The sequence below is a fragment of the Brachyhypopomus gauderio genome, chromosome 9 (assembly GCF_052324685.1).
Source record: "Brachyhypopomus gauderio isolate BG-103 chromosome 9, BGAUD_0.2, whole genome shotgun sequence".
Taxonomy (NCBI): domain Eukaryota; kingdom Metazoa; phylum Chordata; class Actinopteri; order Gymnotiformes; family Hypopomidae; genus Brachyhypopomus; species Brachyhypopomus gauderio.
Window position 1 is genome coordinate 5,650,548 of NC_135219.1, and position 14,253 is coordinate 5,664,800.

Sequence of the window (14,253 nt, forward strand, 5' to 3'; positions counted from 1 at the left end):
AAATGGACACAAATTAAGTATTATATCGTGATCGATCGATCGCCAGTGGTTGGTGCCAGAGCGAACTAGTAACTCATTGAATCATAGATGTGGATCAGAGGTAAATAAACTAGATTTTTTTCCGGCGTGAGAAATCGGATGTGTGGCGTGAGAGCGTGTGAAGACGGTCAAATGCGTGTGTCTCACGCTCAATGCGTGAGAGTTGGCAACCCTGGGTTCTGTATCTGAACTCGGGGAAGAGAGCCTCTCTCTGTCACCATCATAATATCCAGTTCTATCTCAGCATGGATTGTGTATTTGAAGACATCTACGTCGAGAAAAAAATATATTGACAAAAGTGGAGCGAGTTTTCAGCTATGGGGACATCATTCATCGTGCACAAATGACATACAGTCTTTTGGCCAGCAAATGCAATGCAGAATAGTTTACTGAAATGTCTAAAGTTGCAGATTCCTGTTAATTGTTCAGTTCTTATATTTGTTTGTCTTGTGTCACTCACACATGTTCTCCAAGAAACCAGATAAGAGAACAGAGGGAAAATGCTGTTATGGTTCTTTGTATTGTGCTGTGAAAATATCAGCACTTTTTATTTGAACATGGAGTTCTACTTATGACTTTTTCACAGAATATTTATTTCTGGAAAATTGTAGTTTAAAGTATGAATATTTTTGCAGCTAAGTTTAACATTGAACTGTGCAATAAAGAGGTGTAATTTTAATTTTTTTTATACTTCGTGTTTTCAGTTGCACATGTTTTATCAAGATTTGAGGAGAATACAGATTAAAAAAAGAACGCATGTCTATTATTTACATTTAAAATATACCTGCAACATTGGTAAAAAAAAAAAAGACTCGAAAGGACTTGAAATTCAGTTTCAGACTTGGGACTTGACTTGACTGTTGCCTGTCTTGACTTGAGACTTGACTTGACTTGAGTGTCTTTGCTTGAGACTTGACTCGGGACTTGAGGTATAAAGACTTGGACTTACTTGAGACTTGCAAAACACTGACTTGGTCCCACCTCTGATGTTACGCAGATGACTTGCAGATCTACCTGAACCACATGTGATAGTATCGGATTTATCTTTTATCAATTGTGTAACTGATGTTAACCTTATGCTGCAGATTTGCACGCCCGGTGGCCATTTTTAACATTTTTTACATAGTTCACATTAAAACTAGATATCTCAAGTTGTACATATAGGAAAATTATCATTCATGGCTCAAACTGAAGTAGGCAGTTGGGAGAACATATTAATACACTTCAGTATCATATTCACATAATTTGGTTTATTTTAGAGCCTCTATTGCAGATGCTAATATGCCAGGAATGTCAAAAATGCTGACTTGAACATGACTGGAATGTATATTCACATAGTTATTCAAATGTGGTATCAGAAATTACAATAAATTTCACTAGGGTCTTTTCTAACAACACATGGAACAAAAAAATGGAACAAATCCATGCAAGCATTGAAAAGTTATTCAGCTTTATCCAAGGTATGTCAAGTGCACCACACCCATGTCTAAATATGCCACACCCGACACACACCATTAGCCAACTAAGCTAACATGCTAACAAATTCCTTACATGAAACCGAGGAGCTACGACAAACAACAACGTTGCACATATTACAGCAAAACCAGAAAATTCCAATGACTAAATTTCATGTCCAAATATGAACGTTATGATATCATATTTATGTCCAATATAGTCCGACAGCATAAGCTAGGTTACCGTAGCATCCGACACGATACAGAGTACTCCAGCACTCAAAAGCTCCAAAACTGTTTATAACCTATACTATAATGTTTAGTATTAGAATATATTAGGGGTGGGAATGGTTTACTATCTCACGATTCGATTCCGATTTTGGGGGCCACAATTCAATTCAAAAATCGATTTTCGATTCAAAACGATTTTCGATTCAAAAAACGATTTGATTTATAAAAATGTCTGCTTCAGTCTATAAAATCTGCATGATCTACTACAGTCTGCTTTGCAAGACAGAACGACACATACAGAAAATTAAGTGTCTCACATTTAATTAACAAAATTTAAGTGCTTTGGTAAAATAAAATGGTTTTTGTTGTTACCAAAATTCTTGAGCTTCATTTTGCGAGCTGTCAGGGCTGGCTCGGATGCAGTTCCCCCAGCCGTCGCTAGGGGCACCAGAGTCAGTCCCAGACTAAACCGACGTAACCGTACGTTCTCAGCCAGTCTCTGCTTTCTCTGTGATTGCTTATCGTTTAATGGTGTCTCGCCACCTCTCTCTGTTATGCTTTCTCTTTACTTATTCGAGTATCTCATGCGTCGCTTCCTGACCCATCTCAAGTTTTCCCAATCCTGTATGTCTTCCTATCCGTTTTTGCCTTTATTTTTGGGAAGGGTTTTATTTTGCTGCAGCGTTTTTTGCCAGTTACTTCTGCTGGTGTCCTTGGTTTCGTTTTCGCGTTGCATTTATCCGCGCTGTTTTTTAGTTACTGTTGTTGTTTTGTTTCTTCCTCCCGTCTCACTACGGTTGAGTGTTATTTTTCACGCGTTGTATTTTCCGCATTGGTTTTTTGTTTCTATTTACTCCGTGCCCTCATGGTTTTGCTTTCTATTCTCTTGCGCGTTGAGTCTTCCGTGTTGTTTTGTTTGTTCGTTCTGGGTCGCTGTGCGCGTTTCCCTCTCGCTAATACATGTGACGAATGTCAAACGTCTTGCTCTTGCGAGCCGGCACTTGGGTCCATCCTTCTCTATATTATTTCTCACCCTTCTCTATATTAACGCTCCCGTGTTCACCGCGTTACAAAAGCCTTGCACACGAGCTACATTGTGTCCAGTTCGGTCTTCCCCGGCATTCGGTAAAAACCAAAATGAACCCATATTTTTGCCTTAAATGAAGACCGGACAGGTTGAATATCTCTTTTCTCCATGTGTTTTGAACCTTTTCCGCGCATGAGTGTGTCCCAGAACATGCTGCGTAAAGTCTCGCGTAATTTTGTAATTACGTAACGCGAGACTTCACCACGACTTAGAATCGATTTTGGGACATTTAAAATCGATTCTGAATCGTAGTAAATGAGAATCGATTTTTGATATATGAATAAATTTTTTGGCACACCTCTAGAATATATATTTTGTACAATATCGCTTATGAAAAATTATCCATTGTTACTCACAGTACGTAGAATCGCGTCGTAGCCGGTGTACCGTCTCACTTCCGGGTTGGCGAAAATTCCGAAAATTGCCCATATATTCCACACAAAGTAATCCGTTTATGTTCAAAAGTATCCACAATCCGCATAAAAACGAACAAAATAATCCATGGCTGCTTCAGTTTCGCCGAACAGTGTGTTCTGGGGAGCTTAGCTTAGGTTAGCAAAGGGTTAGCTTATGTTGCTATGCTAGCGGCCGAAATTGGAAATGAATCGCCAGTTTCCAAGGGCTCAATTTAAAAATATACTTGACCAATCATGTCATATGAGGGCTGGTTAGCTTTGGAAGGAAGTAAACTATTGGTTAGAACAGCTTTCAATCACTTCTGAGGCTCCAGCTTGTCTCTGTGGGCTTATTGGTTCACCCTCCCCCTTCGCACCTCGCCGTGGGAGAGGTTGTAAAACCTGTCATTCAAAGTCACTACCCCACTTTAGACCAATAAAAACCACTCAAATCAAAGCAGAACCGCTGCAGCTTTGTAATGAGGTGTCAAATCAGCGTTAAGAATGCTTCTGTGACGCTTAGGGGGCAGATTTGTCAGTGTCTCATTCAGGAAGCGGATTTCGGAAAATTTTGCAGTGAGGTGAGCAAGCTTTTTAAGGTACTTAACCACAACGGATCTACGCTGTTAAGGTCTTAAATTAAAGCCTTATTAGTAAACGATTTTTAGGTGACAAAACATTAAGACATTTCACAACATAAATATGTTTTGTAAACGGATATGTCGGGAGACCCCCTCGCGGGGTGCACTTTTGTGGTCAACTTCAAAGCCGGATATCTCGCGATCGGCTGCACGTAGACGGCTGAAACTCGGTAAGCATGTAGATGGGATAGGAAATTTTGATTTAAGCGCTTTTGTTCGGAGATTCATTAATGTTTAATATGTTTTATATCGCCGCGCTTCGGCTAAGTCATAACTTTTTGTTTCTGAAACAAACAAACAAAAAACTGAATGTATTCTATTTGGTGATGCTACTGCCATAGACTTCAGTGGTTTGCCTTTTAAGTTAAATACTATTGTCAGAAATCTTGGGGTATTATTTGATCAAGAACTCAACTTTGATAAACAAATTAATTCTGTAGTTAAATCCAGTTTTTATCATTTGCGCCTGCTGGCCAAAGTCAAATCTTTCGTAGATCACACTGATTTAGAGAAGGTAATCCATGCTTTCATTAGTTCCAGACTTGACTATTGCAATGACCTTTATATTGGTGTTCATCAATCTTCTCTGAGACAACTTCAGCTCGTCCAGAATGCAGCTGCTCGTCTCTTAACACCCCCAGACGTGAACATATTACACCTGTTTTGTTTAATTTGCATTGGCTTCCTGTTCAATATAGAATTAATTTTAAAATCTTGATGTTTGTCTTTAAAGCATTGAACGGATTGGCCCCACTGTACTTATCTGATCTCTTAAGTTTTCCTGTACACGAGAGATCCCTGAGGTCATCGAGTCGTCTTTTATTAGACGTTCCGAGAACTAGATCTAAGCGTTGGGGTGATCGGGCTTTTTCAGTGGCTGCACCCCGACTTTGGAATAACCTTCCCTTAGATCTTCGATTAAATTCTGACCTGAAAATGTTTTAATCTAAGCTTAAGACTTTTTTGTTTAAACAGGCTTTTAATACCATGTAGTGGACTGATTCTGAGAAGGTAATTGATTTGGTCTTTGTGTATTCTCTGACATTACTCTCTGATGTATGCATTTTCTGATGTATTTTACTGTTTATTTAATTAAAAAAAAAATTTAATTAAATTATTAATTTTAGTAAAGTGCTTTGGTCACCTTAGCTGGTTGTTGTAAAGCGCTATATAAATAAATAAATCAATCAAATCAATCAATTATTTGATATAATTACATTTTATGTTCTTTCTTTGTAACATTTGGAGACTCAACGGAAGAAGAAGGTGGACACAATCGCTGTGAGAAATGGGATTTATTACAAGGAAATATTGATACAATGTCTGGGGAGTTGGATAGCATGAGTTTACCAACTGACACATGCTTACGAGCATGGCGAGGCATACTAGAGTGTACAAATAATCAAACAGTATAAGACAAGATACTTTCATCGAGGGGAACCTTAGAAGCTGATTAACAGGCAAAGCCATACCCAACAAAACAGAGACAACATGACTACAAGGAAGATATATGCTGTAAATAAATCAAGAAGCTAGGCTTTCACATGACAACAGCAAACAAAACCAAAAAACCACAAGAAAACAAGAAAAATGCCACCCAAACTAGAACAGAGTAGATATTATACACAGAAAACTAAATAGCAAACAAAAGGGCAAGGCTTTAACAAGGAATAAAAGACCAAACATAAATACAACCCAGCAGTGGCGTGCACAGACATTTTGGGGGGGGGGGGGGGGGGGCAAGTGCTCAGGGGGGAAAAGGGCGCTTTTTAGCACACGTGGAACACGCCATTATAAAAAAAATTACATGCATATGTTGAATGAAATTTGACTTTTATTTGTAACATTCTCTAAATGTGAGTTTTCAATGGAAAAAAGTCACACCACCAACTGATAAAATCCATATCTAATATTAACTATATACAGTCATTGTTAAGTCCTTCAGTTAACTTCTGTTTACCCTCCACTGTCTGCAGGCAGGCAAAAAGTACGAGAAGGAGTTATAGGCTACTTTCTTCCTATTCCCCACCATCTAGGGAGATTTTCCTTGCCACTGTCGCCTTTGGCTTGCTCATTAGGGATTTGGACCCATAGTATTGTTAACCTTGTAAATCCTGTAAAGCGCTTTGTGACAACATGTGTTGTGAAAAGCGCTATACAAATATATTTGATTTGATTTGAGTGTTGTCATTCACATGTCACATGAATGCAGATGGGCATTTTTCACAGGTAATGGATAACTTCATGTTTGTTTCACAAATGAATGTGTTAATTTATCTTATCTTCAGGAATTGTGCCATCATCATTCAAGGCGGCTAGGGTGGTGCCAATCCTAAAGAAACCCAACCTTGATGCCACCAACATCAGCAACTACAGACCGGTATCTCTCCTCTCATTCCTTTCTAAGATCCTTGAACGGGCTGTACACAACCAGCTATCCTCTTTTCTCTCACAGAACCAGCTTCAGGACTCCAACCAATCTGGCTTCAAGCCGGCACATTCTACGGAAACTGCACTCATTGCAGTAACTGAGAAACTCCATGCGGCTAGAGCAAATGGACTATCATCAGTTCTGATTCTGCTTGACCTTTCGGCTGCCTTTGACACAGTCAATCATGAGATCCTCCTGTCCATCCTCTCAGGCCTTGGTATCACTGGCAATGCATGGACATGGTTTGCATCCTACCTGGAGGGTCGTTCCTACCAAGTAACATGGGGAGGATCAACATCCACGCCATGCAAACTCTCCACCGGTGTTCCACAAGGCTCAGTGCTGGGTCCACTTCTTTTTTCCCTTTATACCCGCTCTCTGGGTGAGTCAATATCTGCACATGGCTTCTCTTATCACTGTTATGCGGATGACACCCAGCTCTTCTTTTCCTTCCCACCCTCTGACACACAGGTTTCAGCTCGAATCTCTGCATGTCTGAAAGACATTGCCTCTTGGATGGCAGCTCACCACCTAAAGCTTAACCCAAGCAAGACAGAGATGCTGTACATCCCTGCAAGAGCCAGTCCTCATCGTGATCTTTCTCATTCGAGAACACCGTGATCACTCCATCCATGGAAGCGCGTAGCCTTGGTGTAGTTGTCGACAATCAGCTCTCCTTCACGGCCCACGTTGCTAACACAACACGATCATGCAGATTCGCCCTTCACAACATTCGGAGGATTCGGCCATTTCTCTCTAGGGAGGCCACTCAGGTCCTTGTCCAGTCCCTTGTTATCTCAAGACTGGACTACTGCAACTGCCTACTGGCTGGTCTTCCTATGCATGCCATCAAACCCCTGCAACTGATCCAGAACGCTGCAGCTCGGTTGGTCTTCAACCTTCCCAAGTTCAGCCATGTCACTCCCTTGCTGTCCTCCCTCCACTGGCTTCCGGTAGCTGCCCGCATCAAATATAAAACCCTGGTGCTGGCCTACAAAGCAAAGAATGGTCCAGCTCCTCCTTACTTGATGGCCATGGTAAAACCCAGATGCATACCTAGAGCCCTCCGCGCCTCAAGTATGTCTCGTCTTGACCCTCCATCATCCAGGACACATGGGAGACAAGCATCCAGACTTTTCTCTGTCCTGGCTCCAAGGTGGTGGAATGAACTTCCCTTGTGTGTCCGAACATCGGAGTCACTTGCTGTCTTCAGACGCCGACTGAAGACCCACCTCTTTCAAGTGCACTTTGCATAATTATGCTTTGTCTATTGTACTTTATCGTCTCTTTCCTCAGGTATTGTGCATAATTGGGTTATAGGAATTGTTTACTGTCTTTTTCCTCAGGGGAGGTGTATATTCAGGTATAATTGTTAGGTATCATTTGACTTTCGTCTAGTGGTTTTTCCAGCTTAGAGTACCTTGTGTTCAGGACTATCTATTCTACCTTGGAGATTCCAAGCAACTACATAGCACTTTTGTAAGTCGCTCTGGATAAGAGCGTCTGCTAAATGCCATAAATGTAAATGTAAATTTATGTTGCCTAACAAAACCTATACATCAGAAAATGTTCAGCTTAACACATATATTTGCAAACTCTACCTTAATTATTTGTATGTGGTCGTCCTCACGTTATCTATCACTGATTTGGGCTAGAGCAGCTAGTTGATCAGGTGACCCGTCGGCTAAAAATGCTTAGTAGTTTGGTGCTGTATGAGACATTTAACTGCACAACAAAATGATTTCACTTTGGGCTTAGAGGGCAAACGGTACGATTTTACTTGATGTGTATGTTATCTGGCTGATGGGGCACGGGAGAAGAAGCCCATCTGTGACCGTGCGTGCTGTGCTGAAGACGCTTTCTTCTACTCGCTGAACTGAACTGCTGGTGCATTGCGTATGGTGTGACAAAGGAAGAGAGAGGTCGGGTGTGTGCAAGGTGGTGGCTCATTTCAGGGCATTGTTTTTAATTGCTCAGGTTTTCAAAAGATCGTTTCAAACCGACCTCAGTAAAATGTTAATAATAATAATAATTTTTTTAACCTAAATTTCAAAGGGCACTTTCGTTGATAAAGGGCAGAGTTAGTGGTGCTTTAGCACCACCTGATGTCTATGTCTGCACGCCTATGCAAGCCAGACTAGAATAAACTACACAACACGAGGGAAACATGAGGCTCACAAAACTTACAATCACTGGGATAGAGAAAATTACAGAACTTCCGGGAAGCTATTAAACAATACTTGTGAACGTCAACTGAAGGGTATAAATAGACAGAACATAATATATTAAACTAGACAGGTGACAGGGATACGGATAGATGAGAGGTGAATGAGGGGTGTGGAAACCAAAGGGAAACACAATGACTAACATGATTGACGAGGAAAGGGACAAGTAACTTGTGACATTCTTCTTCTAATTATTTTAATAGTTTTGCCATTAAATTTTTTTACATTATTTTATTGTTGTTTTCTTGTATTATTTTATTTTAATATGTGTGTCATTTTATTATTTTATTACCTCATTATTGTTTTATGTTTGTTTTCTTCTATTTATTCTGTAAAACACTTTGAGTTGCATGTATGTATGAGAGGTGCTATACAAATAAAGATTCTTATTAAATATTATTATTGGCTAGACAGAAAGAGAGAGAGAGGATGGTATGCCGGATAAGCAGGATGATGTTCACCTACATACAGTGAAAAAGCTGGATAAAAATTTATGTTTGATGTTTAAAAACTTTTTAGTAGCTTGGTCTGTCTCCCCTATATTGCCACAAATAAAGCTTCATGATGTCTTCTCACTATTCTTCTTTGTGCTGATGCTGCTAGGTAAAATATGTTCTATCTTAATATTATTATTATTATTATTATTATTAGTTGTTGTTGTTGTTGTTGTTGTTGTTGTTGTTGTAGTAAAAGTTGGAGTGGTTATTTCCAAGTGTTACCACATACAGAACTCTACATTGACTAGAACTATACAGGGATACCTTTTAATTGAACTTTTAACTGAAGATGTGCTTCTTCCATAATCATAGATTCCATATAATGGAATTATATACATTATATATATAATAAGAACATGTTTATATGCATTTATTAAAATTCAGTTCTCAAAAACCTCAAGTTCTGTGACAATTGTAAAAACAATTTCATTCATGAAAGAATATTTACCGAAGTAGAATCATTGGAAAATACCTGAAGTGTTAAAATTACTTTAACAGATCTCCTAAACCACGGATAAAACACAGCATAAATCACTGGGTTCATGGTTGAATTAAGGTAAATTAACATTAAGAATTTGTGTAATGATTCATCTTCAATTTCAAATAGATTACCTAATACAATGTAAACATTGTATGGAAGTAAACAGGCCACAAAAACAGACACTACAATGCCAAGCACTTTTGCTGCTTTTCTCTCAGATTTCATTGAGTCTGGCATGTTCTTTGAGGTCCTAGTGTGACTATTAAGCTCTCTAATAGCTGTGGCATGTTTCTTGGCAATGAAAAAAACTAGAACATACAATATGATTATTACAGAGACTGGAAAAACAAAACTTAACACAAGGTCAATCGTAGACCAGACATCATTCACCACATGAAAGCATCCCTTGGAACATGATGCCATATCTAATGATTTTAAATTGGGGTACTGTAGAGCTATATTATATGACAGCCATACACCCCAGTCACATAAAACTACAGTGCACATTGTGTTCACGGAAACTGTTTTTGTGTACAGGAAAGGCATAGACAGAGCAAAATATCGATCCACAGCAATGAGAGCAACATTATATATAGATATACTTGTGAGAAAATAAGCAATAAACAAATACCATGCACAGAAAACTCTTGTAAAAATCCAACATGATTCGATCAATTGAAGATATGCTGGAGGCATCACAAAAGCTCCGATGAGAAAATCCGATACAGCCATGGATAAGATGAGAATGTTAGTTGGTGTGTGGAGTTGCTTGAAGTGACACACAGAGATGATGATGAGCAGATTCCCACAAACAGTCATCAAAATGACACTGATTAAAGCTATATACAAGAAAACATATACTGAAGTAGATAGCAATCTCTCTGGACAGGTATAATAGTAACAGTCATCAGTTTGGTTTACAGCAGTAAAATTCATGGATCAAGTTGTTAAATAACAAATTTAGATGATTTGAGGCAACAGAAAGTCAAGCTTCGTAAGTAGTGCTGTAGGTTGAGGAACCAACACCTCTGATATTTATATGGTTTAGAAACTGCTCACACCCAGTAGCATGATGCAAGGATGTGCAATACCATGGTAACAAAAGATCAACTCTGACTTCAACAGGATTTTCATATTCCTACTCTTTAATTTATATTCTATCATTTATATTTATAAGTAATTTGTTTGTTTAAGAGCCAATTCCTCTGATATTTATATGATTGAGAAACAACTGCTCACACCCACTAGCAAGATGTAAGGATGTGCAGTTCCATGATAACAAAATTATCAACTCTGACTGCAGTCATATTTTTATACTTCATATATAAAATACTCCTCCAGGGATCACCACCTTATCGTGGTGGAGTGGTTTGCATGACTACATGTTCAAAGGAGCTAGGTTGTCGGGGGCAATGCCCCAAGTAGAATCTCCAATATTGGTCCTAGGTGATGGACCAGACAAAGTGTGATCCAAAAGCCCCTATGGAATTTAGAAACAACAGGACCCAGATACCCTTGCCAAGATCAGGGTTACCGGGGCATCACCCTGGAGCCAAGTCTGGGGGAGGGGCTCCTTGGCAAGCACATAATGACCGGGTCTCTACCCATGGGGATATATACCCATGGAATAGATGTAATGATGATATATCAGTCTCATTATCGAAGGTGAAGCTCAGAGTCTGCGCAGTGACCTAATACCATAGGTTGACTTATATGACTAATACCATAGGTACTTAACGCTTTACTTGAAACTTTAAAGACATTACAAAGAAAAACTAAAACTCCTATTGTTTTGTTTAGATAAAGCGAGAAAGAGAGAGAGGTCAAAAACTATATCGCTCCAATGTCTTGCTTTGTTCTTTTTTTTTGCCCTTGAACTTTCTTCCTTTTACTTTTCTTCCCTAGAGGGCGTGGCCTAATATTCTGCTTTTCTCTTATGGCGCAAATCAAATTCCTTTTAATACTTCTAAACCATGAATTTATAAATCAGATTTATCTTATTAATGATAAAACATTTTAAATGTAAAATAATTCAAACCTAAATAGACTGCATTTAGGCTCCTACAATCCATATCTAGTCAAACCGTACCCATATGCATTCCAGTATCTTTGGTGGGGAATTCTAAATGAAAGTAATTCAGAAATCTGTGTGAGCCAGGAATGTTATACTCTCTACCTAATTGCCCAAAGGACATAAACACATAATCTTTAAACAGGTCCTTTATCTGCTTCAGACCTTTATTGGCCCAGAACTTAAATGTTGAATCAATAAGCTTGGGGGTGTTGTGAAGTACATTAGCTGTGATTGGAAGATGTGGCAAAGTCTAAGTCTACAAATACATCTAAATTGAGACCAGATTCGAAGGAGACCCCACACCAGGGAATTATTGGTAGAATGTTTTTTACTAAATGGCAACGGAGCACAAACTAATGATGATAAGGACAATGGATGCGCAGACCATTGTTCCATTTCCACCCACACCGGTCTATGTCTATCAGAGGAAGTGGAAACCCAATATATTATTTTATGAATGTTGGTTGCCCAATAATACTGTATAAAAGTTGGAAGTGCCAGACCTCTGTCTTCTTTCTGCCTTTCCAAAAATGCCTTTTTTATCCGAGGAATAGTTTTATTCGAAACAAGGCAGATATGTGCTTATCTAGCTCTCGAAAAAAAGACTTGGTAGTGTTTGAAATAGGAACAGCCTAGGCAAGACAGTCATCTTGATTGAGTTAATCCTACTGTAGCAGAGGCAAACCGGGGGGTAGAGAAGGATGCATTAGCAGGTTAGTAATAATGTGGGTATTTATTAAAGAGACTCAAAAACAGAGGTCCCAACACGGGACAACCCCGTAGGGTTAACAGGCAGCAGCACAAAAGGGCAAGGCAAAAATGGAGAGTCAAAAACCAGGCAGAGAGTCAAAAACCAGAACAGTTTAAGAGCAGCAGGCAGAGGTACAAAAAGGGCTAGGCAAACAGGAGACTATCAAAAAGAGCAGAGCAAGAATCAGTAATCAGTATATCAGACAGAGTATACAGAAACACGGCTTGGTATGCAATACTTCGCACTGGTGTGTTGAGAGAAGAGTCCTTATGTAGGGTGTGGTGAGTAGCAGATTGGAGTCAGGTGTGCAGGTCAATATTCCGGTGATGGCACCCTCTGGCAGTCACGGCCGTCAGTGACATTCCTGACACCTACCCGCTAATGATATAGGAAGCAATGACCAGCGATTTAAGTCTTGTTTGACTTGTTCCAAAGCTGGTTTATAATTATAATCAAATAGATCCTTGTATCTGTGAGTTGCTGTCACTACAAGATGCTTAAAATTGTTGGGAGTTATTTTCAGTGGGTAGGCATCAAATGACATCCTTTGTGCCTGATTATTAATACTCACTCTTAGTGAGATTAATTTTGTACCCCGAAATTTTACCAAATTCTGATGATTTCTAGTGCTTTAGGGATGTAGTAATTAGGGTTAGCCAAATAAAGCAAAAGATCTTTCATATACAGCGATACTTATACAGTGTCTCTGGCCTCCCCTGTCTATTCCTATAACTTCATTTGCACCTCTTAGGGCCATTGCTAGTGGTTCAAGGGCCATGTTGAACAAAAGTGGGTTTAATGGACATCCCTGCCTGGTACTCCTATATGGTAATATTGCAAAATATAATTATTTGTGCGGACTGAAACCTGGGGTGTAGCATATAATATTTTGACCCAGGAACAAAAATTGGGACCAAATCCAAACCTTTCCAAAGTTGCCAAGAGGTATTTATATTCTATCCGATCAAAAGCTTTGTGTGCGTCCAACGGTAAAAGAACCTCTGCTGCAAGTCCAGATTTTGATGTATATCACGTTAAACAGTCAACATAAATTATTAAATGTAACACAGAGGGGCAGTCTGAATAATGAGGTGGCTTCAGGGTGCAAAAACACTTGGGTTTATTAACATTGGTCGCGCAGACAGCGCACATTGAACACTTTCACTTGTACATACATGACACTGACAAAGACGAGCACAGGACGCTACACATACAAGCTTTATACATATCGTCTAACAAGCACCACGCGAAACACATTAAACTAACGACACAGGTGAACACACACACACACCAGCCACACACCCCAATGTACATACACGGACACGGATTAAGTAGACACACACCCCAACGGGAGGGGTCCGGGGCTGTAGCGTGACCTCGCTGGTCTCTCCCCAAATGAGAGGCTGCAAATCCCCCCCACCCAGGCCCCACCCCATAACCATCAAAGCTTACCTTCTGAAGCTGAGCCTCACAGGAACTACGTAAATCACAGAGTACCAGATAACATAGCTAAACTCAAATGTTACCCACACTTGTCTTGTTCTATGAATGTACAGTCCAGATACTAAACTTTCCGTAGGTGCCTTGTAAGGTCTTATACGTGACAACCATGTTTATATTTAGTGTCACAATCTTATTAATGGACCAGTAAATAAGTAATCTTAGAAAAGGTCGAAAAATTGTCGACTACAATAAATCCACCCTTATTAAATGAGAACTGGAAAACTAAATTTGTACAATAAACTCAAGTATCCGATTCACAGACCGTACTGAATTCCCTCACAGCATCGTAGCATATTCCTCACTGAACCCAGCCCTCAGCTTGGCAACTGCTTGGGTGTAGTCTGGTTGGATGTGGTTTCAATCACCTTCTCCGGTGGTTAGCAGTTTCATTTGGCCAGCTTTTCTTTAAATTTCTTCTCTCTCGTGGAAGTAGTGGCATCTAAT

At 39.5% G+C, this 14,253-nt stretch overlaps 1 protein-coding gene across 1 annotated transcript; it reads right to left on the reverse strand.

Moving 5' to 3' along the window:
* Nucleotides 1-9,430: 9,430 nt before the first annotated feature.
* LOC143522458 (trace amine-associated receptor 13c-like) lies at nucleotides 9,431-10,417 on the reverse strand. Its single transcript, XM_077016177.1, has one exon. It carries the CDS (start codon nucleotides 10,415-10,417, stop codon nucleotides 9,431-9,433), a length of 987 nt encoding a protein of 328 aa, XP_076872292.1.
* Between the last annotated feature and the right edge of the window lie 3,836 nt (nucleotides 10,418-14,253).